The 25,030-nt window shown below is 52.4% G+C and overlaps 2 protein-coding genes across 6 annotated transcripts; one reads left to right on the top strand and one right to left on the bottom strand.

Moving 5' to 3' along the window:
• Nucleotides 1-1,993: 1,993 nt before the first annotated feature.
• STAC2 (SH3 and cysteine rich domain 2) lies at nucleotides 1,994-14,718 on the top strand. 4 transcript variants are annotated; one of them, XM_090292257.1, is made up of 11 exons: nucleotides 1,994-2,444; nucleotides 8,714-9,023; nucleotides 9,389-9,486; nucleotides 9,653-9,743; nucleotides 10,753-10,865; nucleotides 10,958-11,030; nucleotides 11,125-11,183; nucleotides 11,662-11,759; nucleotides 12,150-12,201; nucleotides 12,536-12,673; nucleotides 13,183-14,718. In XM_090292257.1, the coding sequence occupies exons 1-11, from the start codon at nucleotides 2,355-2,357 to the stop codon at nucleotides 13,342-13,344; spliced, it is 1,284 nt and encodes a 427-aa protein (XP_090148383.1). In that variant the 5' UTR covers nucleotides 1,994-2,354; the 3' UTR covers nucleotides 13,345-14,718. The 4 variants fall into 4 exon arrangements, with proteins under 4 accessions (XP_090148383.1, XP_090148382.1, XP_090148386.1 ...); XM_090292256.1 differs by having other exon boundaries at nucleotides 10,750-10,865; XM_090292260.1 differs by having other exon boundaries at nucleotides 13,127-13,302.
• A 4,988-nt stretch (nucleotides 14,719-19,706) lies between these two features.
• On the bottom strand, nucleotides 19,707-24,023 carry RPL19 (ribosomal protein L19). 2 transcript variants are annotated; one of them, XM_090291207.1, is made up of 6 exons: nucleotides 24,004-24,023; nucleotides 22,764-22,870; nucleotides 21,472-21,594; nucleotides 20,744-20,864; nucleotides 20,268-20,378; nucleotides 19,707-19,927 (listed from the first exon to the last, which is right to left on the bottom strand). In XM_090291207.1, exons 2-6 carry the CDS (start codon nucleotides 22,867-22,869, stop codon nucleotides 19,804-19,806), a joined length of 585 nt encoding a protein of 194 aa, XP_090147333.1. In that variant the 5' UTR covers nucleotide 22,870; nucleotides 24,004-24,023; the 3' UTR covers nucleotides 19,707-19,803. The 2 variants fall into 2 exon arrangements, with proteins under 2 accessions (XP_090147333.1, XP_090147332.1); XM_090291206.1 differs by lacking the exon at nucleotides 24,004-24,023 and adding an exon at nucleotides 23,776-23,857.
• Between the last annotated feature and the right edge of the window lie 1,007 nt (nucleotides 24,024-25,030).

Here is a 25,030-nt window from a genome sequence, read left to right as displayed (position 1 = left end):
TTTCTTCTCTCTGCTTCAGAAAAAGCACTGGGAAGGGACAAATATTCAGAAAAAAAGGAAGGAAAGAAGAAAATTAATTTTCCCTGCCTGACTTCTCATTCATTCTCCTAACAGTGAGGCAGCGCTATGTCCACTTTGCTGATGAAGAAATCAAGACTCTAGAGGGTATAGTTACTCACCCAAGGTCACAGTTAATTAGTGACTACACAGGTATTGGATTCTAAGGAACCCAGAGTTTCTACTATTTGGGAGAGACAGGGGTACCTCCCCCCCAGGAGGTCTCCAAATGCAGAACCCATGTTTGCTCCAGCTCAGGATAGATGAGGGACCTCAGTCTCAGGGTGGTCTGAGCATTCTTTTTTTTTTTTAAAGATTTTATTTATTTTGAGAGAGGGAGGAAGGGAGGGAGAAAGAGAGGGAGAGAACCATCCCTAACTGGGGACCTGGCCGGCAACCCAGGTATGTGCCCTGACTGGGAATCAAACCAGTGACCATTGGGTTCGCAGGCTGCTGCTCAATCCACTGAACCACACCAGCCAGGCTGAGCATTCTTACATCTCAGTTGCTCAAGGAGGGGATTTGGGGATGATCTGGGCTGGACAAGAGGGAAAAGGGCACCCCTCAGAGGAGATTGGGAGAAAGCTGATAATGAGTGGGCCTTTGGAGAGGTTTGTTTGAGGCCAGGTTCTACTGAAGCTCCTTTCAGGAAAGCTAGCACTCAGCGAGTCTGTGGTTGCATTGGGTGAATATGGAGGGAGAGGGGGCTAAGCCCCCACAATCAGTTCTGCCCTTGTCCTACTTCTGCCACTGGCAAATAAATCTCTATTCTTGGACACAGTAACCTGAGCGGTGCTCCAATGGTGAGCTCATCCTTGAGAGGGCAGAAACTGCATGAAGGGCTCTGTGTATGGGCAGACACAGGGTTCAGCCTCTCCTCCTTCTTGAGCGCAACCTCCCCCCATCTCAGCACCCACAGCAGATGAGGAGGAAGGAGACTTAGACCCAGAAGCCTCTCCACCCACACCCAGGAAAGGAGTCTCTCAATCCTCCAACCTACCTCCCTTTCCTTGGACAGGCCAAGAGATTAAGCTAGACCTTTCGGTCAGGGCAGGAGGTGAGGGAGAGGTACTTGGGGAAATGGCAGGTAAGTAATACATATTATAATAGCTACCTCCAGAAGAAGTCGACTCCTGGGAGGACAAGAACCTGCTTCCCCCTCCACCTTTCCCTACCCAGTGATCTAACTCCATTCGTGGTAGGCTCTATAGGAGGGGGGAGGCGTGTCTTGGAGAAGTTTAGAGGACCTTAGCTACAGGGACTGAGACTGCTTCTCCGCTGAAGTCCAGACAATAAATAAGACTGAAAAGTGACACAATTGTCCTGCTTTCCATCCACAAAAGAGCAATTGTCAGGTCTGGCCTTTGATACATGATGTTAAGTTGTTCCTTCTCTGCTTGAGGACATCTCTACCTCTTAGTCCAGGGGGTGTGCATGTTCGGAGAAAGTTTCATTAGAGCAGAGAGACATCCAGGTAACGGGGTAGAAGGATCCCCATTCTTCCTCCACTTCGCTATCAGAAAGTCCTAATTTGGATCCCACTGTCGCTCTCTTTCTGCAGATGCAACCCATTTCTATTCCCCCCAACCCCATACAGACTCTAATGATCTTCCGAGCCATCCCTCAACCTAGTCACGCCACCCATTCCGGGTTTTTCAGTGTAAAACGGGCCCCTCCACTTATTTACTTTCCAAGCCCCGCCCCATCTTGTCGAGCCCCCCCAGGCTCCGCCCTGTTCGCCCTCAGCGGAAGCCAATAGCTGAGAACCTGATTTGCATAGCGGCGCGAGGGAGCCGCGGAGGAAAGGGGGAGGGACCAGGCGACCTCCTAAATCAAAGTTAGGAGGCGAGGACTGGGCGGAGGGGGCTGCCGGGTGTGAGGCTAGGGCCCGCGGGGGAGGGAGAGGAGAATGGGGGGCGGGCGCAGAGGACGGCAGAGACGGCCGGACACGGACTGCTCCATTGCTCCCTCCCTCAGCTCAGTCCCGCGTCCCCACTTCCCTCCTCCCCCCGCTCCAAGCAGCATCCTCTGCAGACCCTCGGTCCTCACTCCCCAGGTCGTCCCGCTCCCGGCGCTCGGTGTAATTACTACCCCTCACCGGCCAAACCGGGAACTTTCTCCGCCCGCGCACGGGAGTGAGGGGTTGTTTTGTCTGGGCGGGTTTCTGCTGGGGCTCACTGGGGAGCAGTCTGCGGAGAAGGGCTTCAGGGTCCCAGAGAGACGCCTGTCACCCCCAGCCTGTCCCCAGCGGGCCGGCCGTTGGGTCTCTGTACCTTCTCTTCCCCTCTCCCCCAAACATGACCGAAATGGGCGAGAAGGAGAACGAACCTGATGACGCGGCCACCCACACACCCCCGGGGACCGTCTCTGTCCTCCAAGAAACCAAGGTAACTCGGGAGGCACGAGGCCTGGACCCCTGTCGGGTGCGCCCCCGGTCCGGACGCCCACCTCCGGACGCGGCCACCGCTGTGGGCTTGGGTGCCCTGGGGTCACAGTATCGGGACGGGTGTGATTCTTAAGGCTCCGCGCTGCGACTCGGTGGGAGTGGGTTCGCGACGACGGGCCACAAGGAGCCCCCATCACACAAGCACGACACGCCCTTGCGCGCGTGATGAGCGGACGCACTACCGCGACCCTCCAGGGAGGTTGTAACTCGGCTTTGTTGGAGGGAATCGGCGCAGCGAAGGCGGAGGTAGTGTGTGCCCCTGTGCAGCTGGTGTGGGCCGGTGTACGCGCCCGGTGTACGTGCGAGGCGCACCCCTCTGGCGTCCGCCAGGTCTCTGGGTGTAGCTCAGCCTCTCTGCCTGTGTCTCTCTGAAAATGTCTCTACAACCTGTTTTTGTCTCTGTCTTGGTATCTCTCTGCGTGCGTCTCTCCCGGGTTCTCTCGGCGTCTCCATGTGTTTATCTCTCTTTGGATGTCTGTCTCTGACCCGCCGCAGTCCTGCATTCCCCCCTCCCAACCGGGTTAGGCTCGGGGGACGTGAGGCCGCGGCCCAGGGGTGCGCAGGTTCCGAGTCCACGCTGGGGGCTGCGGCAGCGCAGGCCACCGCGGGCGGGGACGGAGGGACTGTTGTTGCGGCTCCAGACCAGAAAGACAGGCAGCCCCACCCCCACCCCGGGAGCGGGACGGGAGTGGGGTGGGATGGGGAGGGTAAAAGCAAAAAGAGGAGTCATCGTAATTAATGAATGTCATAATTAACCCTAATTATGTATGATTGTTACTCCTGCGGGAGTCACAATGAATAAATTATTCCCCAGGGAAGTCTGGCAGAGCCCAGACTCCTGGAGTTGAAGGGGATGAGGGAGAGAATGCCTCTCAAGTTCTGTGCCCCCCCCCCCAATCTATTTGCTCCCTCCCCAAGTTCTAGGTGCTCACAACTGACCCGCAAGAAGTTCTGCGGGAAGCAACCTGAGCCGGCCTGGGGATGTGGAGAGAAGAAGGGGATGTGGAGAGAAGAAGGGCTGTCAAGGGTGTTCCCTGCCCCCTCCCCAGACTTCAGGCCAAGACCCCCTCCCTCTCCCTTCCACCTGGTATTTTGTTTCCACCCTACTCCTGTTATCCATGAGGAGGGTGGCAGCGAGAACCAGAAATGGATGGGGTCTTTGGCTCTCCCTGGTATCCCTAACTTATCTATAGTTCTCTCCAATGCCCATCTTCCTCCCAATTCTGTCTTGTCCATCCCTCCAGGATATAAGGTTAATTCAAGGTCAATGTCATCAGGGGAGTGACCAGGAGCAGATGAACAGGGCCAGGGTGGAGTCTGGCTGAGGCAGCCCAGGAAGCTTTTCATCCCCAAACCAGAGGGACCCAGCGGGTCTCCATGGCCAAGTCTTCAGATATACACTTGACCTTCTCCTGCCCCCTCTGTGGACTCTCAGACCACAGAGTTAATGTTCCCTCAGACAGTCAAGTGTCTACTGGAAAAGGAAAGAAGTGTTGGGGTGGCAGGATATTGCTTGGAATATTTGTGATAGCTTCTTTCAAGCAGAGAGTCCCAGAAGCTGAACCCATCTTGATTTCCAAGGCCCCTGACCTCAGTTGCCTCCAGTCACTCTGGACAGACATACACAATCCCCCTCCTTGCTTGCAGGGCCTTAGAGGCTTCCCAGGCCCTGCACTGCTTCCCACGCCAAGGCCTGACAGCCCTGCCCCTTCCTTAAGGGCTCTCCACAAGCATGCAGGAGTGGAAGCAGGAAGGAGCCCTAGGCAGTGCTGCCTCAGCACTCAGCAAGCTGCAAGCTCAGCTTTTTGGGGACAGGGAGGTCTGGGCCTGGCAGGTTTGTAACGGCCCTCCTCCCAGCCTAAGGACCCTGTAATGCCATCACCACCACTCCCCCACCCCCCACCCTGGTCTGAGCCATGGATATCCCAGGAGCAGAGGAGGAGGGGGAGTGCACACCTGACCTGGCCCCTCTGTGCCAGGCCAGTTGGAGCCCTGCACATTAACTCCCCTCTCCTATACCTCTCCTCTGTGAAGGACTCAGTAATAACACAGTAGGGGGCGGGGGGCAGAGATGGGTAGAGAGAGAATAAATCAGGACCTTTGCTGGCCTCATTCCACCCCCTCCTGAACCAGTCTCAAAGAAACTTCTGTCTCCAGACTATAGAAGGGGGGCAGAGGAAAGGAAGGAGGTTGCTTATTGTCCACCCAGCTCAGTCTGAGGCAGATACAGCAGAGGGGGCTGGTGCCTATCAGGCAATGAAGCCAATGTCCCAGGCTTATATGTCAGTGTTTGGGGCCCCCGGGGCATTTCTTGCCAACGCAAATCCAGCCTTCTGTCCACCCTAAGGTTGGGTTTCACTCCTGCACCCGAGCTACCCAATGATCTTTCTAGTGTCGGTATCACCTTTTCTGGGTCCCCATTGCATACTACCACATAGGGCTTGCCATCACCTCCTTTGATTGCCATCCTTGGGAAGATCCTGCCATGCCAGCTCTGCCATCTGAGTCAACTTGAGCCAAGTCTGCCACCACCCACTGCCCCCTGCTTAGTGCCCTTTACAGCATTGGCAGGAAGGGAGGAGGCAGTGTGGAGAATTGAGGAAAGAAGGAACCATCTAGGATGTGGGGAAGTGGGAAGGAGACAGGCAAGCCAGACACTGACTCTGGGAGGGAATTCAGAAAAATAGGCCCAGTGGTTCAGGCTCCAAGCTATACAAGCTCCTGGTACATTGGAATGGAATAGGCTCCAGGTAGTACAGCTCTCCAGGGTACATGGCAACTTCTCCCCATGCCAGGGAATGGGTCCTAGGACAGTAGGCACACCAAAGAGATAGCTGGTGGGGAGATGAGGAAAGATCATCTCTGGGAACTAGATGTCCCAGGAACGGGAACACCTGGCCAGACTGAGCCAAAATGAGTTTTGCCTAGCCAAGCCAGATGTCTCTGGAGTGGGCAGGCATCAAGCAAGCCATTTGGCAAGGGGTGTCCCCTTCCTGCCCTCCGGCCGCAGCCCTTAACATGCCAGCTACCCCAGGTGGTAGACAGGACCCACAGCTGAGCCAGGGGATCTCAGACAGAGATGGGGCTGCCCTGGTGCTAGAGAACATTTGGTTCCAGAGACCTCTGGAACCCTGCAGAGGTTGCTTGTGGCAGTGTGACCAGGAAAGGGCACAGGCTAGAGATTAGGGAGTATTACAGTAATCTTCTGAGGGTTACCATGAAAATAATGTCTTTGGAAGGGGGAACATGATGGATATCTTAAAATATTTGAAGGACTGATGTGTAAGAGGGAGTAGCCCTTTCTGGAGCCAAGGGTGGAACAGAAGGTGATGGGCAAAAATTGCAGGAGACAGGGTTCAGCTCTATATAGGGAAGCACTTTCCAGTGATTGAAGCTGCCCAAAGATGGAATGTCTGTCTCAAGAGAGGGTATACTTCCCATCACAGAGGCAGTCAACAGTCAACCATTCTGAGGGGACATGCTGGGTCATAGTGTAGGGACTGCTCTAGATAGCCAGTTTTCAAGTCCCTTCTAACCCTAAATTTCATTATTGATCTAGTAGACAAGCCTATAAAGCAACTGAGAGGCAGAGGTGAGGGCACAGAGCAGCAGGATGCTCCTAATCATGTAGGTTCAACAGCTAAAGCCACTGGTTCAAGTCCTGGCTCTGCTACTTACCAACTTAGGACTCATGTTGAGAAAGTGACAACCCCAATGAGCCTCAGTTCCTCCTCTGAAAGGTGGGATAATTGTCACCACCTCAGACGGTAGTGCCAGGCTGCGTATAAAATGCCAGCTCACTTCTGGTCCACTGACAATGATAGCACCTCATTATAAGTTTATGTTTTTGCTTTTTGGACCCAGAACCTTGCATTGTTTAGAGAGTATGTAGTCCTGCCTCCTTCCTCTTGGATGTGGGAAAACTGAGGCTCAGAGAGAGGAAGTGAAGTGACTTCCTTTAGATAGCAGGTTTACTTTCCCCCCCACCCCCAGCTCATCCTCCCAGAGACCTCATGTACCCTATATCCACAGCCCCTGGGCAGTAGTGGTTCACCTGCCTCTCTGGGCATGTGAGAGCCCCCAGAGCCATATTTGGCCCAAGAACACATTTATGTTCTAATTAATTGTCCCTCTGGCCCTCCACCTCTGCCCCAACGTGCAGGCATCTGGGGCCTGGGGCCCTGACTCTCATAGACACACAAAGAAGCTCACAGTGCTGTTCAGGAAGCTGCATTTGGAAGGAGCTGGGCAGCCCAGTGTGCCAGACACCCCAAGGCTCTGGCTTTCCAGCTGGCACACTGGGCCTGCCTTGTGCCCAAACATTTCCCTCTCTGCTCCCCACTCTGTCTTGCTGCCTGCTGACCTCCCTGGGGCTGGAGGGGCCACCACTTCCATCCTCTTGGCAGGGTTGCCAGACTGGCAGCCATGGCACACAGGCTGCCCATTGTGCCAGCTGGGAACCCTGGCCAAGTATCTCTCTCTGAAGCCAGGCCTCTGCCACCCTTTTTCTATCGCTGGTGGAAAGGAGTGGGCAGGGGTAAGGGGGATCTCAACAGGAGGGGAGTAGGGCAAAGATCTGCATAGAGAAGTTTCCAGGCCTCACTCTGGGCAGAATCCAGAATGGTATGTTTGGGTGAGCAGTGGAAATAACCCTGGCTTCACTGTAGAATCCACCCTGCACTCCAAAACATGGGCTGCATTTAGTATCTCAGCCACTTGCTCATAATTTATTCAACAAATGGTGACCAAGCACCTACTATGTGTTGCCTCTACTATGTGTTGCCGGGATTTGAAGCATCTGCCCCTGCTCTAAGCTCACGGTCTCTTGAGAAAGTGAGAATGAATGATAACATAAACCTGATTGGAACTATAACGGAAGTCAGTACTGGATGTCCACAGGCCCCAGAGGTGGGAGTGGGAGTGGGTTCCACTAAATGGAGTACCTGCAGAAGAGACAGCTTCCCAGAAGAGGAGGAGTCACTGAAAATCCTGAAGGATAAAGAGGGTATTAACTGGATAAGGCAGAGAAGAGGACAAATAAGTCAATAGCTTACAGGCTTGCACCCAGATAAGCTGAAGTCCTCGTGTCTGGGCTGCAGGTGGAAGGCAAGTTTGGCCAAGCTGCAAAGTCTCATGCCTGGGGCAAGGGCCTTGGCTGGGTCCTGAGGGGGCATGAGACGTTTGTAGCAGGGTCAGGGATCACCTCCCTGGCAGCTGTATGGAGAGCAGGTGGAGGCAAGGGGTTGTGGTCCTGAATCAGACTGGGGTGCTGGGCTCTGAACTAAGGCAGGGCTGTGCAGGTGATGAAGTGATTACAGCGGAAGGTCTGGAGAGGTGATTTAGAGGGAAACTAACCCCTGAGGATGAGGGTTTGGGATGACTGCCGCCCCACTCCCACCCGTTCAAGAATACAGGTGGAAACCTGGGAACGTGGCTTCCAAAATATTTTGCTTTATTTGTCTGGATAGAGAGAGGAAGGGAGGCAGATAAAGAGGGAGAGAAACCTCTTGTATGCACCCCAACCAGGGACCAAACCTGGAGCCCAGGCATGTGCCCTGACTGGGAGTTGAACCAGCGACCTTTCGGTTTGTGGGACGATGCTCAACCGGCTGAGCCACGCCAATCAGGGCCCAAAATGTTTTGTTGTTTTTTTTTTAACTTGAGTAAACAGTGTACCTACACAATGAAACCATGTGTAGCCATAAAAAAGAATGATGAAACTCTTTATGTATTGGTATGGAATGATTTCCAAGATTTACTATTAAGTGAAAAAAGCAAGGTACAAGAAAAATAGCATACTGCCATTTCTGCAGAAAGAAAAGGAAATGAAACCTCTTAAATTTGTTTCTATTCCATTTCACATAAAAGTCTCGATTTCTTTAGAAAAATTGGAAAAGCTGACAGTAGTGGGCTGGCCATGCGGACTAAGCTCAGTTAGCTAGGAGACCAGCAGCTGTCCCTGGCTGTGCAGTTTGCCACAGTCCCCACTCCTCCTAATTGTGCCTGCTCAGCCAGGACTCCTTTGCTCGTGGAGGTTACTGGATGCATCTGGGATTGTGGCCCACCCTCTGGAACTTGGCAGCCTCTCTCTTAGGACTGCATCTCACCTCTGGCCCTCAGCCTTCAGGCTGCTGCTGACCAACAGAGACATCCTGGAGGGGAGCCAGCCCCCTCTCAGCCTTCCACTCACAGGCCCTCTTCCTCTCTCAGCTCCAGCGGTTCAAGCGCTCACTTTCTCTCAAGACCATCTTCCGAAGTAAGAGTGTGGAGAACTTCTTCCTTCGCTCGGGCTCTGAGCTCAAGTGCCCCACGGAGGTGCTGCTGACGCCCCCAACCCCACTGCCCATTCCCTCCCCACCGCTGGTATCCACAGATAGGGGGGGCCTGCCTACCCCGGCACCCTCCCCCTGCCCAGTCCCACGCCCCCTGGCACCACTCAAACCAGTGAGGCTGCACAGCTTCCAGGAACATGTCTTCAAGCGAGCCAGCCCCTGTGAGTTGTGCCACCAGCTAATTGTGGGTAGGTGCCTGAGGTGGGCAAGGTGCTGGGCCAGGGTGGGTGAGGAGAGTGGGCCTCTGGAACTTCCTGATATTCAAGCCTCTAAGTCTTAACTATGCCCCTCATCCTGGGCAGAAAAATGAGCCCTGTTGGGGGCAGGTGGTTGTCCAGTGTTGCTGTGTTCACTAACAACTCAGGCTTCAGTGCCAATTCACACCCTGACTGCTCCAGGGGTAGGTGCTAGTCCCGGAGACTGGCCTGAGGATGCCCACCCCCACCCCCCACCCCCACTCTCTCCCCACTCCCTAACCTGCCTCCTTTGCTCTTTGCCAACGGATATGTCCTCTCTTGACCAGCCTCTCTTTCCGAACTCTAATTCTTCCCAGGAAACTCCAAGCAGGGCTTGCGGTGTAAGACATGCAAAGTCAGTGTCCACCTATGGTGCTCTGAGGAGATCTCCCATCAGCAATGCCCAATCAAGACGGTGAGTGGGGACCATGTGGAGACAGCTGGCTGAGAGTTCCCAGGAATGGCCTATGGAGCTACGAGGGCTGGTTCCTCTTGTGGGGTGGTCCTTGGGCCTGGGGCAGGCCAAGTGCTCTGTGGGCTGTGACATCCTCATGCCCTTTCTCTGGTCCCTCTTGCCATAGTCCTCCTCCTTCCGTCGCAACTTCAGCTCCCCTCTCCTGGTGCATGAGCCGCCACCAGCCTGTGCCGCAAGCAGAGAGTCCCCACCCACTGGTGAGTATCCCTCTGCTGTTCCTGATCCTACTGTGGTGTGATGAGAAACCCATCCATTCTTCAGATGGGCACCTGAGTCACACTGGCACTGCCAGTTCTTGGCACTGCTACCACTTCCCTTCTCTGATGCTTTCTGTCCTGAATGTAGGGTTTAGTTATTTGTTTGTTCATCAACAAAAACTTTATTGAGCACCTACTAAGTACCAGTTACCATGTTGGACACAGGGACACAGCACTGAAGAAGGTGAAGTTCATGGTCTGTAAGGAAGCTAGACATGAAATGGATAATTACACCAATCATCAATTAATACCATTCAGATAAATGTCTAAAACAAGGAGAGGGAAATAAAGACAAGATAAAGCAGGCACCATCCTCAACCACAGAGACCAGGAAGGCATCCTGGAGGTGTAAAGGAGGGGGTGTTGGTGCATGAAGATCTGGGGAAGACTGGCATGGGCAGAGGGTGTGCACTGAGGCAGGAAGGGACTGAGACAGAGGGAGTAGAAGTGAGAAGGTGTGACAGGACCCTGGGTGCAGGGCCTTGGGGTCCATTTTAGGATTGTTCTTTGGACTTTATTCTAAGGACAATTTTTGTGTTTTTATAACAGCATCTGGCTTCTGTGTGGATTGGAGGGCCTGAAGTGGAAGCAGGGAGAATAGTTGGGAGATCCTGATGATTGCTTAGAGAGAGTGGTAGCTTGGACAAGACGGATAGCAGTGGAGGTGGAGAGAAGTGTGTAGATTCTAGAAACATTTGAGAGGTAGGACTAAGTGACGGAGTGATGTAGGCACTGAGGAGAGGGAGGAGCCCAGGATGCCCCGGGTTTCTGCATGGGTTCCATTGGAGGACGTGGAACTCTCCCTGTGGGGCAGGTGAGGGGAGACAGTTCAACCTTGCTCATGCTGAGCTGGAGTGGGGAGGGGTGCAGCCAGGGCTGAGATATAGGGCTTCAGGGCTGAGCGAGGCTGGCAGCTGGGTGCCTGGCCTTGAGGGTGGATCCTCAGCAGGAGCCAGCGGGAAGGTGGACCCCGTCTATGAGACGCTACGCTATGGCACCTCCTTGGCACTGATGAACCGATCCAGCTTTAGCAGCACCTCTGAGTCCCCCACACGGAGCTTGGTATGGTGGGCACCAATGGGGAAACTTGGGAGCAGGGGTTTTTGAGAAGGAAGGTCTAGGGGCTGAACCCTCCCCTCTCTCTCTGTCCCCAGAGTGAGCGGGATGAACTCACTGAGGACGGAGAAGGCAGCATCCGCAGCTCTGAGGAGGGCCCTGGTGACGGTGGTGAGTGGCAGTAGGGACCAGGGGCAGGAAGGGAACCCGGTGTGGTTGCTTCCTGCTCCCTCACACCCTGGCCCCACCCTGGTGTCTGCAATAGTCACAGCCCCTGTGGACAGCGAAGGGTCAGGACCAGAGGAGAAGAGCCCTGGACAGCAGGTGAGGTGATGCTGGTACCGAGCCCCAGCAGGCCAGGTGGGAAAGGGATATCACTTATCCTTGTCACTGACCCACAGGTGGGGGAGAGCAGGGTGAATGGGAGCATTACTGCTCCATCATTAATCCTCAGTCTACAGGGACAGCCAATGCTAGAGTGAATGGGCACAGGAGGCATGGGGTGTTACACCTTCCATGGCTGACCCAATGACTATTGAGCCCACTCCTGTTCCCCCAAGGGTGGGCAGTTTCAGTGTGCAGCAGGCATCAGAGCATCTCCCTCCTCCATCTTGGCCAAGCCCCCCGCCACCCCCCCCCCCCGGGGTGTGTGAGAGCAGCAGGTGTGTGAGGCTGACCTCTCCCTATCCTTGACCAGGAGCATTGTGTCCCACCTCCTAACTCCGAGGTAGCAGGGTCAGGGCAAGTAGGTGGAGTGAGGAGGGTGTCACCCTCCTGTCGCTAACCCAGAGGTCTTCCACAGCCCCCCAAACCACCCCTGAGGAAGGATGTGGGGCCCATGTACTCCTATGTTGCGCTCTACAAGTTTTTGCCCCAGGAGAACAACGACCTGGCTCTACAGTAAGTCTTCTTCATGCCCAGCCCCACCTGGCGCCCCCTGACTACTGCCTCAGGGTTCTACACTTCGAGACCTGGGAACATGAGCATAAAGGGGCCCTTCGGGACCCTTCTCCGGGCATCCTTGAGGCTGCTGAGCCCAGAGAGAAGCAGAGCTGCCCAGAGTCCAAGATGGATTTGGTGCTGATGGCATGGCTCCTGCCCCCTGCCCCAGCTCTGTTCTGGGGAATGTCTCCTGTCCCTGCAGTCACAGGGTGTCATCTTTCTGAGGACATCAAGAATCCTCCTTCAGCTGAGGCGGGCATGCAGGATATCTGGGGGCCTGGGACTGTTGGGATGCCGAGACGGCAAGCCCATCCTGCCCCCTATGCTGCCCTGGCTCTCTCCTCCCAGGCCTGGAGATCGGATCATGCTGGTGGATGACTCTAACGAGGACTGGTGGAAGGTGACATGGCAGGGTGGGAAGCAGAGGGACCCGGGTAGGCATTTTACCAACCTCTGCCCTCAGTGGGCACTGCCCCCACCTTCTCTTCAGGCCCCCAAGACCACCTCTCTTCCAGCCACTGGCCCTAGCCAAGCCTAGGACCTTGCTCTTGCTTTGACCCCCACTGCCTCAGCCCTGTCCCTCTGTCCATCTGATGCCTTTCCCAGCACAGAAGCCACCTGACTGGGGGCTTGAGTACAGAGAGCTTAGGACCTAGCATTGGCTCTAAGTGGGCACTGGGTCTAGAGAAAGCAGTGGGGGTTGGCACTGGTGCTCATGCCAGCCTCATCCCCAGGGCAAGATTGGCGACCGGGTTGGCTTCTTTCCAGCCAATTTTGTGCAGCGGGTGAGGCCAGGCGAGAATGTTTGGCGCTGCTGCCAACCCTTCTCCGGGAATAAGGAACAGGGCTACATGAGCCTCAAGGAGAACCAGGTGAGTGCCCGGGCCATGCAGCGTGCAGCTGCTGGGGTTTGGGATTGGTAGCCATGGACAGAGGGCCGAATTGCATTAGACAGCTTGAGGGAGAAGAGGAGCACTGGGTTAGGAGTCTGCAGGCTTGGGTTTGAAAGCTGGCTGTGCCTCTGGCTTGTTAAGTAACCTTGGACAAGTTCTTTTCCCTCTGCGATATGGGAGTAGGGCCACATTAGACCAGCTGATCGCAAAGATCAGCCCCAAAGTGCTGCTCTGTGTCTGCTGATGTCCTGGTCGTGCTGCTGCACCCTGTGCCCTCAAGGGATCTGCTCCCATCACCCCAGCTGAGGTCTCCAATCACATCTGATGCTGGTTTCATCATTCCCTGGAGTGGGCCCCCTGGGAGCCATAGCAGGACTCGGGGCCAGGGCTGCAGGCAGTGCCAGGCCTCAGCTCCATGTCTCTCTGGCTCAGATCTGTGTGGGCGTGGGCAGGAGCAAGGATGCTGACGGTTTCATCCGCGTCAGCAGCGGCAAGAAGCGGGGCCTGGTGCCAGCCGACGCCCTGACCGAGATCTGAGAGGAGCCAAGAGAACCCAGATGCCACCCTTGCCCATGCCTGGCCCTTGCTTCTCGTCCCGGAAGGGGAGCAGGCATCTGCCTACATCTTTACTCCCTCTGCCTCTCTCCTAGAGGTCACTCACCGTAGCTGGGGAACCTTTGCACTGAGGAAGGTTTAGTTTCTTGGGTCCCGGGATGTCCTGAGAGACATGCTCCTCTGGGACTTGGGGGTGGGGGAGGAGGAAAAAGTGGGAGGTATGGGGAAGCTTCAGGCAGGCCTGACCAGTGCGCAGCACCCCCAGTCCAGTTACAGTACTGAGTCCAGCCCTGAGGGGCATTCTTGGGGGATCTTCCCTGCTGCTTCTTCCAGAAAGCCCTCCTGTGCCCACAGCAGCTTTGCATGACGGACACCTCCCCCTCCCCACAGAGCCTCCGCTTGGGCCTACGTGTGTGTGACCATGCTGCCCCTTTGGAATTGGGGCCTTAGGAAGGTGCCTTCCCTGCCTCTCAGCCCTCTGCCCTGGGTGGGGAGGGGATTCAGGGCTATGCGAGGGTTCCGAGTCCACCTTCTGGTCTCACTGCCTTTGTCACTCCATCGATTCTCAGGAAAGTTCTGCAGGAATCTCTCCCATTACTTGAAACCTGGGCAGACAGAGGAGGGGAGGGCTCAGGTCTGGGGAGGGTGTGTGGCAAATCAGAGACTGTCCCCTTGAATAGGCCAGTCACCACAGAGCAGCCTCACCCTACCCTTGCCCACTGGAAAAGGATACCCAAGAGCAACCTGAACACAGATATCCAACTGAAAACAAAAAACTGACCCGTGCGTGGTCCAAATGACCTCCATTTCACTGTCAGGACTCTAAAAGCCCCCAACAGCAGGACCACTCAGCCAGGGGAGCCTTCACAGGTGGCCCCAGGAACCCTACCCTCAGGGCTGACTTCCAAATGGCCCTTCCTCACCCCCCTCTCAGAACTCTGCAGGTGACAAGGCTGCTGTTGCCGGAGCCCCTTTTCTGGCTGTATTTGCTCCCTTGTCCTGGACAGAGAGCCCTGACAGGAAGAGGAAATAGGAGACAAGGAAGGTGGATCACCAGGAAAGGAAGGGAGTAGGCACCCTGGGGGTGGGGTGAGCACACACAAAGAGAACCCTTCCCTTGCAGGTTGCTTTTCTCTGGTGCCAACCTCCCTCTTCCCCCCAGCTCAGAGCCTCCTCTTGTGCCCTTGACTGTGCCAGCTGATGCCACCCCCCCATCCTGGGCACAGTCATGTTCTCCCATGCAGTGGGAGAAACATCGTCTTACCCACTGGGCCCTGCCCCATTCTCCTTCTCCCCCCACCCTACTCCTGCAGAGGGAGACTCAAGCCACACTGCCCTGTTTGCTGCCATGAGGGCCCCTCAGCAATATCCCAGGGGCGGCCCAATGCCCACTGTACATAAGGCTGCATGATGGGTCTGCTGGGGCACTGCTGAGCCCCCAGACTCCTAATTAAATGTTTCTTGTCCCATCCTGTGTGCTCTGTGTTATTTGCTTGGGAACGGAGAAAAAAAGGGGGGAAGAAGTGGGGCGGGGGCTGCGGGTACTGAGAAGGGACAGGCCTGGAGGTGGAAGAATTTGTTGGGCTCTGAGATGAGGTGTTGCTGCGGACATTGAAGGGGCCACCAAGCCTTCTCCCTTTCATTCAAAGCAGCGTGAGATGGGACCTGGGAGGTTTTTGTTTGTTTGTTAAAGATTTCATTTATTTATTTTTAGAGAGAAGGGAAGGGAGAAAGAGAGGGAGACAAACATCAATGTGTGGTTGCCTCTCGGGTGCCCCCAGTTGGAGACCTGGCCCGCAACCCAGGCATGTGTTCTTACTGGCGACCCTTTGGTTCACAGGCCGGGGCTCAATCCACTGAGCCACAGCAGCCAGGGTTGGGAGGTGTTTGAGAGAAGGGGCTGGGGAGAAAAAGGGGAGAAGAACGTCGAAAGGACCCGAGGAAAGGAGGAACCAGGGTGTGTGAGACTCTGGAGGAAGACAGGGTGGGGCTGCGGCCACTTCCTGGGACCAGGCGAACCTGAGTTGCGCAGGGGGTGGGCACACACACACACTGCTCACTAAGACGGCTCCTGCCCACGCAGCGGTGCCCTCAGAGACCAGCCGGGTCCAGGGCGCGGGGGGCTCAATACCCACCCCAGATCAACGTCGCCTCCGCAACCTGCCAGCCACGAGGCACAACCGTTGGCGGCGGGGACAGCCGCGGACAGGGGGGCCCTGAGATGACTCAATCTGCCGGTCATCGCGAGCCAGGCACGAAGCGGGCCGCAAACGGCGCCCCTCCCGCAGCGGTGCTCGCCGCCCACCTGCTCAGGGCGGAACTGCCTTCTTCCTCCTCCTCCAGCCTAGCCGGCGTCAGCGTCACTGGGAGCACGTCCCGTGCTATTTATAGGCAGAGGGGAGCCGGGAGACAGCAAGAGGCGGGCTGTGGCGATGCCAGAACAACGCGGGGCTGCGTTAATGCAGTGGGTGGGGACCTGCTCCTCCCGATAGGCACTCACCCGCTTCTGCTTTCCAGCCTCCTCACTATCAAAGCAAAGTAGGCCAGGTGGGACCAGGCCCTGAGCTTTCTTTGGGCACCTTCACCCAATGAAGGCCTTAGAGCTGGTGAGGGAGAAGGAGAAGGAGGATGACCTCCCCTTCCAAGAACCCCTGATGGTCGGAGTGAAAAAAGGGGTCACAGATCTGGCCCAAAAGCTTAGAAAGAGGGAGACTCACATAAATGAGCACCTGCTGTGTCCCAGGAACCAAGACAGGAATTTAATTTTTGTTGTTAAGATTTTATTTATTTATTTTTAGAGAGAGGGAAGGGAAGGAGAAGGAGCGAGAGAGAAACACATGTGTGAGATACATGGATCGTTCCCTCTTGCACTCCCTGAACCGGGGTTCTGGACAGCAACCCAGGCATATGCCCTGACTGGGCATCAAACCAGCGACCTTTCTGTTTGCAGGCCGACACTCAGTCCACTGAGCCACACCAGCCAGTGTAGGAACTTAATTTTACTTAATCTTTTCAATGACTCAGTGAGGCAAGTGAGGCCCAGAGATATTAGGTGACTTACTCAAGGTCATAGAGATTATCCTGTCCAACCTTGCCCCTTTTATACATGGGGAAACTGAGACCCAGATGCACAAGTAACTTGCCAAATGTCACCCAGCAAAATAGTGGTCAAGCCAGGCTCAGATAGATCTCTTGGCAGATCAGCTCTTCTCCCACTGAACCCTGTGTCTTTCAGTGCCTTAAACCAGCAAGGTGGGAACAGAGACATTCTGAGATGCTGGGCCAGGGGCTCCAGAGGTCCCACCACAATAGAGACAGTGAGAGCCTTTGAGCGAAGTCTTCCGCACACCCCACTTGCATCTGCCACCAACCAGCAACTGGCCTGGAACCCGCCTCCTTCCCAGCCCATTTGCTGCACTGCTGAGCACAACAGCTTTTTCGGGTGGCTGAACCGCTGACAGCATGCTCAGAGCCTGAGAGCTGGGAACAGCTGGTGCCCCCAATATAGCCTCTGCCATCCTCTGTGCCCACTCAGGGGGTGGCTAGACCAGCAACACCATTGGCCTGGGGTAGAGGATGCCCAGGAATCTGCTGGTGGTGCCAACCCAGCATTTGGCACTGTTGTCTGACTCACATGTGCCCTCCATCCTCCCACCTCAGCCTGAGTTTAACTGTGTGGGGATAAAGGTTACCTAGACTTAGGACAGATGCAAAAAGGGGAGGTCTGGGAACCAGATAAGGAGGCCTAAAAGGGCAGGGAGATGGATACCATAGGTGGGGGATAGGGGAGTCACAGCCTTAGCCCTCCTGGTGCTTGCAGGGAACCAGCCTAGGTGGTCCCTCTCAGCATCACAGAGAGCACAGGGATGGAGGCCAGGGACCCTGTACCCCTTCTGCAGCTCATGGTTTTTCAGCAGCTTCTGTGCGCGGTACCTCTGCTGCAGCCCACCCTGAGTCAAACCTGCCCACGTCCAGAGGAGTCAAAGGCGGGTGCTCGTGTTTATGTGTTCATGAAACACTGTGATACTGGAGAGTCATTAGCCTCTCTGGACCTCAGGGTCCTCTTCCAGAAATGAAATTGAACTTGCTCAAGGGAGTCCTTCCCTGGGGGCCATAAACCCCTTTAAAGGATATTCAAAATTATTTAATGGGACCAGTTGTATGCACTTGAGAGAATGGACATATCTTTTCATCATAATTTCACAAGTTTCGCCCTGACCAGTGTGGCTCAGCTGGTTGGGTGTTGTCCTGCAAAGCAAAAGGTTGTTGGTTCGATTCCTGATCAGGGCACATGCCTAGGTTGCAGGTTTGATCCCCAGTTGGGGCGGGTGTTGAGAGGCAACCAATGGATGTTTCTCTCCCACTTCTATGTTTCTCTCCCTCTCTTTACCCTTCCCTTCTCTTCTGTCTAAAAATAAAGTAAAATAATTAAAAGAAAAAGAATTTCACAAGTTTCCAAGACCTGGAAGAGATCCAGTGATCTGTTTGCTAGGGTGGGAGTTGGGGGGGCGGGGGGGTGTCCTTCCTAGGCACTGCTCTGGTAAGGCGTTGGAAGCCCATGGTGGAAAGAAGTAACTCCAAGATCTGGAGTGAACTTCAGAAAGAAGTAACTAAAACCAAAGCTTCCCAAGAGATAGGGTCCCACAACCCATAACCCTTCCCTCTCCCCACTCCCAACATCCCCCCAAAAACAAAAAGTGAGTCAGTTTTCTGCAGTAACCTGCGAGAAAACAGCACCATCTCCTGGTCCAGGGTGGAAACCGGTTTCCATCCTGCAGGCAGGAAGGTGTCAGGGTGCAGGTCCCATGCTTACTTTATTCTCCTTTCTGTCGTCCCTTCACAGTCTGAAGCAGGTGGAGGTGGAATGGTCTTCCATGCCCTTCCTCCTCTGGTCCGTGACTGGGAAGGAGATGTCCGATGCACCAAGCTGGGAGCTTGGCCAAGGCCCTTCCCCTCCTAGACCACAGCTCCTCCACTTGGGACGGCAAAGGTTTAGAGCAAGAGTTAAAGAATTAAGTGCACTACAAGCTGCTACGGTGGCAACAGGGAAGCCACCAATCAGTGCTCTTGTCCCAGGCCCTGACGCACATGGATGGGGGTCTTCTGGACATTCTCATTGAATCTACACATCCCTGTCTTGGGCCACCCACCTTCTCCACCATGTCCAGATGGACAAAGACAACTGAGGGAGAGCTGAAGAGGTCTGCTGCCCTCAAGACTACTTCTGCCAAGTACATCCCCTGAAGGCTGACTGGCTTTGTATTGCTCCCCCTCAAATGAGAATACCTCATTAGATGGGTGGAGGGTAGGGAAGTAACTAGGATGGGCACCTAAGTCCTAGCTGTGTCCAATATAGAGGTGGCCCCTGCTACACAAACTTCCAACCTAGACCTCACCTGAGTTGACATTTCTATATTAACTGGCTGACTGACCCTTTTCACTTGGACTTCTGGCCCTCAAACTGCCACCCAGTGTATCTAGAACTCCACTCTTCTAGCCCTTCTCCCCTCCTCAACTGATTCCTTCTCATCACTAAAGGCATTTCCTGCCCAGTCCTCCACAGATCAAGGCCTGGGGACCAAGCCAGTCTTCTGCAGCTCCCACAATTGATGTCTACAAAATCCTATTTTACTTCCTAAGTATCTTGAATCAATTTTCCCCTCCCCAGTCTGCATTAATTGAAGTTGTGACTCCAAAACCATTTTCTCTTCTGCAAAAGATGTTAAGACTAGAATCAATGTCCAAGTACTCAGCTCATAGAGAAGATATTTTATTGTAAAATTGGTAATTACTTCCAGTAATAGTTGCAAAAAACCTACTTCCTATTTGTAAAAGGGGGTGCAAATCCATAAAGCCACTCACAGGCTTTTTTATGTGCCTTTTTTCCAATTTCTGAGAAAAGCCTTTTGCTTTACATCACATGTGATGGGTATTAAATCAACCTGGTAGGACAGGAAGGAAAGATTTAGAAATTGGGATGCTCAGAATGACAGCTTCAGTTATACCTCAATAAAACTATTTACAGATCAAGTTCTAGGGCAGATTTCAACCTTGGACCTCAGTGGCCAGTTGTTAAGTATAACCATTCTGTTCTCTGTTGTTTTTAATACAGTGTGACAACTGATATCACAACTATTGATTCCCAACTAACGTTTGAGATCATTTCCAAAGGGTCACTCATGTAAAAGCAGTTCCAAAGCACAGTATTTTGGAGGCCTGGGTAGAAGCCATTCCTTCCCTCCCTTCAAAGTAAATCCCACACGCCACTGAAACCAGATTTAAAAAAACAAAATAACAATCCTCTTTTGTGGATGGAGGGGTCAATGCATCTGACTAGAAGTCAGGAGAGAAGGAAGAAATGGAACAGGCCCCCTGGAAAGGGTCTACATCCCAGTACCCCAGTGCTGAGTGCAGTCAGCTCTGGCTCTCTAAATAGTAAAGACCCACAAACAGGAACTTTGGAAGCAGAGAAGTAGGTAGATGAGGCTACTTTATTTAACGACTGATCCATGTAATTGCCAAGGCCACTATGTACAGGTAAGAGAGGTGGAGCTTTATTTCTTGGTCTCTTCCTCCTTGGAGAGTGTTTTGATGATCTCCTCCTTCTTGGCCTGGAGCCGCTCTTCACGGCGCTTGCGAGCTTCCTTGGTCTTAGACCTGCGGGCCTCAGCCTGGTCACTGAGTAATGGAAGAGAAAAGATGCATCAGTTAGAGAACAGATGAGCTGCTGAGAGATGGAAGCACATGCCCAGACCTCTCTCTGAGCATAGTCAGCTTGAGATATGAGTTGCCTCGGCTACCAAGAGCTCCTACTTTAACTAATCTACAGTCCCTACCCTGACGATGACAGTAGGTGGTGTGGGAGTGTGCACAGGTCAGAGGAACATGTACCTCTAACAGACTGCATCTGAGTCAAGACTAAGCATTAGCACATTTTAAATGTCTCAAAAGAATCCTTATAATAAAGTTCAAAGAACCTGCCCCCATGACACAGGGGCCAATTCCTGAAGAAACTTACGCCAGAAGCTTCTTGCGAGCCTTGTCCGCCTTCAGCTTGTGGATGTGTTCCATGAGAATCCGCTTGTTTTTGAACACGTTACCCTTCACTTTTAGGTACAGGCTGTGGTACCTGCAGGATAAAAGGAGCAGAAGTTCTAGCCAGGGATGGGATCAGATATTGTCGCCTCCACACAAGGTTCCTAAAGCACATAGGGTTCCTCTTCCTATTGCTGCATGAACTACCTTCCCCCAAACCAAGACTTTCTATGCAGTTTCCAGACAGAAGAGCTTGTCTGGCAGATCAATTCTTCAACTGTCCTGATAATGTCTAGGGGGGAAAAAAAAAAACAGGCCAGCATGGAAGAATTTTCTAAGCTTACTTAACACGCATGGCTCCTTCCCCAAGGCCAACAAGACAGAGCTGTGTCTATGTCAAGAGCAAACCATCAAAGCAGCAAATGGGTCTTGGTGGGCTCAAGGGGAGGGTATGCTCACATGTGGCGGTCAATCTTCTTAGATTCACGGTATCTTCTGAGTAGCCGGCGAAGAATTCTCATCCTCCTCATCCAGGTGACTTTCTCAGGCATTCGCGCATTGGCAGTACCCTTTCGCTTACCTACAGGGAGGTTGAGTTAGGTCTACTCTACTGCACTCAGTTCTCAAGTGAGTTATTAAAGCCAGCTGATTGGTCATGATAGCTACCACCTCCTGAAACACTTTATAATTCACTGGGTCATGTACCAAGTGCTTTATCTTATTTTAAGGAACATTATTTCCATTTTATAGATGATGACCACAAATATTCAATTTCTTTCATAGTCAGTTTTTCAGGAAGCACAAGCAAAACCATTTTTCCCTCTTTGCTTCACACAGAATGTGGATATGAGAAGGTGTGCACAAAGGCAGTATGAAGCTGGAAGGGGCTTTATCTCCCTAAATCATCCTGACCTTAGAATGTGCTTTTAGGATTTACTGGACAATATTTTGAAGTACCTAGTAGAATCCTTGGCATAATGTAGGTGCTCAATGTAATTTCTATCAATACCTTCAATTTTGACACTAGTGCCGACTTCTTGCACACAGAAAGAAAACACATCAAACAACAGAGTAAGAAAAGGGCTCAAGATTAGACAGAATGGGAAGAAAAAGATCCTGAATATATTTCAGTCTAGGCTTAAGCATCCACTATTTCTTAAGTCTTAGAGGAAGAAGAATGCACTTACCTATGCCCATATGCCTGCCCTTCCTGCGGGCCAAGGTGTTTTTCCGGCATCGAGCCCGGGAATGGACAGTCACAGGCTTCCGGATGATCAGCCCATCTTTGATCAGCTTCCGAATCTGTTGACCTGGAAAAACATAATGTACCTGGTCAGTCAGGTAGGGCTTATCCCCAAGAATACCAGTCACAATGCAGAGTTTAAATAGGATAGGCCACGGACATTGCTTACATCCCCAGCCCAGTGGCCTAAAAAATGGCTGGAGATAACAAAATTAGTTTTCCGTGAAAAAAAAAAATTTTTCCCTTTACTTTCAGATGTTTTATAGGGTATTCAAAATATATACTTAGGATGTGTAACCAACCTATGTACAGCTACAACCTAGTCCTTCAGATCCTATTTGTTTCACCTTATTAGCTAATGGTCTAAAGCAAGATTAGGATTTTTTGAGCACACACTACAATGCCAAAACCCAAACTGGTTGAAGACTTCCCTGATATTGACAGTCTTCGCTTAACCACTTTCATCAGGTTCCTGAACCTTCTCTTAAGCCCATCTGTGTACTTCTTTGTATAGTCTAGTTTTTATAAGAACTCTGGGTGAAGTCCCATCACCCTGGGTTGTTGTCTTTAGTAAGAATCCTGTTAGGTTCATTTAGCCAGGATCTCTCTGACCTGTTTCCTCTTCATAGCTTCCCATCTACTGACCCCCTATACTGTGTGCCTTGGCTCCAATTTCTATTTGCCCATGCTATATTCAGATCTGAGCCCAATCTCTCTACGCCACTATAAAATCCCATTTGGCAGTGATCCCTGTACCTAGCACAATGATCTCCAATAAAATATGTCTTACCACCTTTAACAAATGTTATTGAATACTTTTTTTCCTGTAACATTATATGGAAGTATTGTGGGTATGCCAATGCTACCTGTAGGGCTGCCATCTGTTTGCCTTGAATATGCCAACAGACTCTATTTAAGTCTGAGGCCCCAGTTCTTCCCACTTCATAATTTCCTTGGCCACCCCGACTCCCTAGTCCCTGTACTATCTCTTCATAAATTCTTCACATAGTCATAAAACAGAATATTCACCCTAGAAATACTCATCAACGTAACATTGGGTGGTTCCATTAACTTCTATCCTGTCATTTTGGCAAATGGCAGGAATAAAAGCCCTGACATCTCCATTATATCCGTAACTCCTCTTATGTCATAAGCCACCCCCCCACCCCCGTGAGCTTTCCTGTGTTTGTTAAGGATTAACACAACTCTCATCTTATGAAGAACCTAAGAACTCACGGGAGTTGGCATTGGCGATTTCATTGGTCTCATTGGGGTCCAACCAGACCTTCTTTTTGCCACAGCGGAGGACACTGGAGGCAAGCCTCTTCTGAAGCCTGAGCATACTGTGACAAACAGAAAATACTATCAGGCCCTATAAGCCATCCCTGGGCAAGAATGAGCATCCAAGCAAGACCCACCCTTCAAGGTCTTCTAAAGCTGTGAAACTGAACACACAAGGAAGCAGATGTGAATGTGCGCTTGGTGTGAAGGGCCAACACATCCCCCTCCACTAAGGCTTTTGCCACCCACAGCACCACACCTCCAAATTAAGAATCTTTCCTGTTTCAAGGTCTTTCTCCTCTGAAAAATGTGGAGGTTTATGACTGTTCTGGTATTCAGTCTACAAGTAAGTGTTTAGCACAGAACCCGAGGCCAGTAGACCTGATTTACTGCTAGTCTGCTCCTTTTGCTTCCAGGGCTCGTTTTGTCTTATCACAGCAATAAGCTAATTTCAGCTTTTCTCTCTTTTAAATCCTCACCGAAGGATGTTTTTATTGATTTCAGAGAGAGAGAAAGAAAAACATTGATCGGTTGCCTCCCTACGCAGGGTGGACCGGAATCGCACGGAGGATGCTTCAACCAACCCAGTCACGCCGTCAGGGCTGGGTCTGAGTTTTCTTATGAGCGGCCTGCAGGGGTTGCTAGGGATCTAGAAGCGCCCTGCGACCAAAGGGGCCACGGCCTCGTCACAGCCGCTACCTTTCCTCTGCCCGCGTGGGCCGCCATCGACACGTGTGCGGCGAGGTGTCCCAACTTCCCGCGGCCTAAAGTTCTCGGAACGCTCCCCCAACTCTACCGTCTTGAGACGGAGGCCGGGGCCTAATGTGCTCCGGCCTACCCTAAGCTCTAGGACCGGCCGCTTCAGGGCTGCCTCCGGCTCATTTCTCCCACCCGGGGCCACGGTAGCGAGCCTCGCCGCCCACCCGAAGACCGGACCAACGTATGTGGGAGACCCGCCGTTCCTCACCTCATGGCTGCTACCCCAGTGGCGAAAGGAAAGGCCTCCCTTCGGTTAGGTTCCTCCCATTATCTGTAAAGGGGAGAGCCCAAACCGCGCTCCGCTTTCATCCCTATTCCCCTCTTGTCCTTTCATCTCCCGCCATCCTAAACTTACTTGAATACGGTGTAAAGACCCGAGATAGTAGAAACCTAATAGCGGGGATCGTTTTAAACTTAAAAATATAAAAATATATACCCCTTCGGTAAGACAAAGTGGTATAGTCCGACTTCCTACTTGGCAGGAAGCCTGATCACGTGGGTAGTGGAAGCCGGAAGTCAGCTGGATTGCACGGGCGGCACTGTGGAGGTGCGGGGCAGGTTTGGTACAGTGGCCCAGTCTTTGCGCGCGTCCTGTGTTTCCTGGAAGGGTGTTATTAGTAAGGAAAAAAAAAAAATTGGTGAATGAAGGGAAAGAATAATAGGGCAGGTATCAGACAAGAGCCACTTTTTATTCATTCTCTTATTTGATTGTGAGCCCCTGGAGTGCAGAATAGGTCACCAAAGACATTTGCTTGTTTTTGCACCACTGCGGTTCGTAATCTCTTAGTGCCTCAATTTTCTCCCCTGTAAAGTGTATCTAATCCTAATACTTCCGTAATCTAGTTGTGAAAATCACGAAATAATGTTTGCAACTTGCAAAGGAAGGTCTTAAGACAACAAGGTCCTTGATGTTGGAAATCGTCTTTTGTTTGGCCCACACTGTACTACAGCAGGCTTTGAACTTAGCAACAGTGATTTTCAACCTTTTTCATCTCATGACACATAAACTGATTACTAAAATTCTGCAGCACACCAAAAAAGTTTTTTGCTGACTACCAGCCCCCCATAGGTATAATTTTGACTCATTCACACCAGACGGCTATTGTGTTTGGCTGATGTCATTTTTTTTTACCATCTAAAGGAGAAGTAGTCAGTGCCCCTGACTAAAGTCAGGTATTGCGTGTTTTAAAGATTCTAGGGCACGATGGTTGAAAACTGCTGACTTAGAACATAGTAAGAAGCACTTGGGAAATAGTGTTATGGGCTGAGTGAATGCAGAGTTGTGAAAGTTAAAAAAATTTTGAATGACCACACAACCCGCAGTTCTTCCCTCCTGGTCTGGAGTACCCGATGCAAAAACCCAAGGAGTATGTTTTGGAGTCCAAGAAACCTAGATCTGAGTTCTGGCTCCAACTTGCTTGGCTCCAGCTTATCACCCCATCTCTCACTTTTCCTGGCTGCTA

This window comes from Furipterus horrens, unplaced genomic scaffold (assembly GCF_987537825.1).
Source record: "Furipterus horrens unplaced genomic scaffold, mFurHor1.1.pri manual_scaffold_11, whole genome shotgun sequence".
Classification (NCBI taxonomy): Eukaryota; Metazoa; Chordata; class Mammalia; order Chiroptera; family Furipteridae; genus Furipterus; species Furipterus horrens.
Note: the sequence above shows the minus strand (reverse complement) of the source record. Positions and strands in the feature narration are given on the sequence as shown.

Bases quoted from the DNA above. Each gene is read 5' to 3' on its own strand.
- RPL19 (XM_090291206.1), bottom strand. The intron at 21,595-22,763 runs GTGAGTTCTTAG...ATGTTTTTCCAG, and splicing joins AATCGCCAATGCCAACTCCC to GTCAACAGATTCGGAAGCTG. The intron at 19,928-20,267 runs GTAAGTTTCTTC...TCCATTACTCAG, and splicing joins GCTCGCAAGAAGCTTCTGGC to TGACCAGGCTGAGGCCCGCA.
- STAC2 (XM_090292256.1), top strand. From the start codon at position 2,355: ATGACCGAAATGGGCGAGAAGGAGAACGAACCTGATGACGCGGCCACC. The intron at 11,031-11,124 runs GTGAGTGGCAGT...TGTCTGCAATAG, and splicing joins GGAGGGCCCTGGTGACGGTG to TCACAGCCCCTGTGGACAGC. The intron at 12,202-12,535 runs GTGACATGGCAG...CCTCATCCCCAG, and splicing joins CTAACGAGGACTGGTGGAAG to GGCAAGATTGGCGACCGGGT.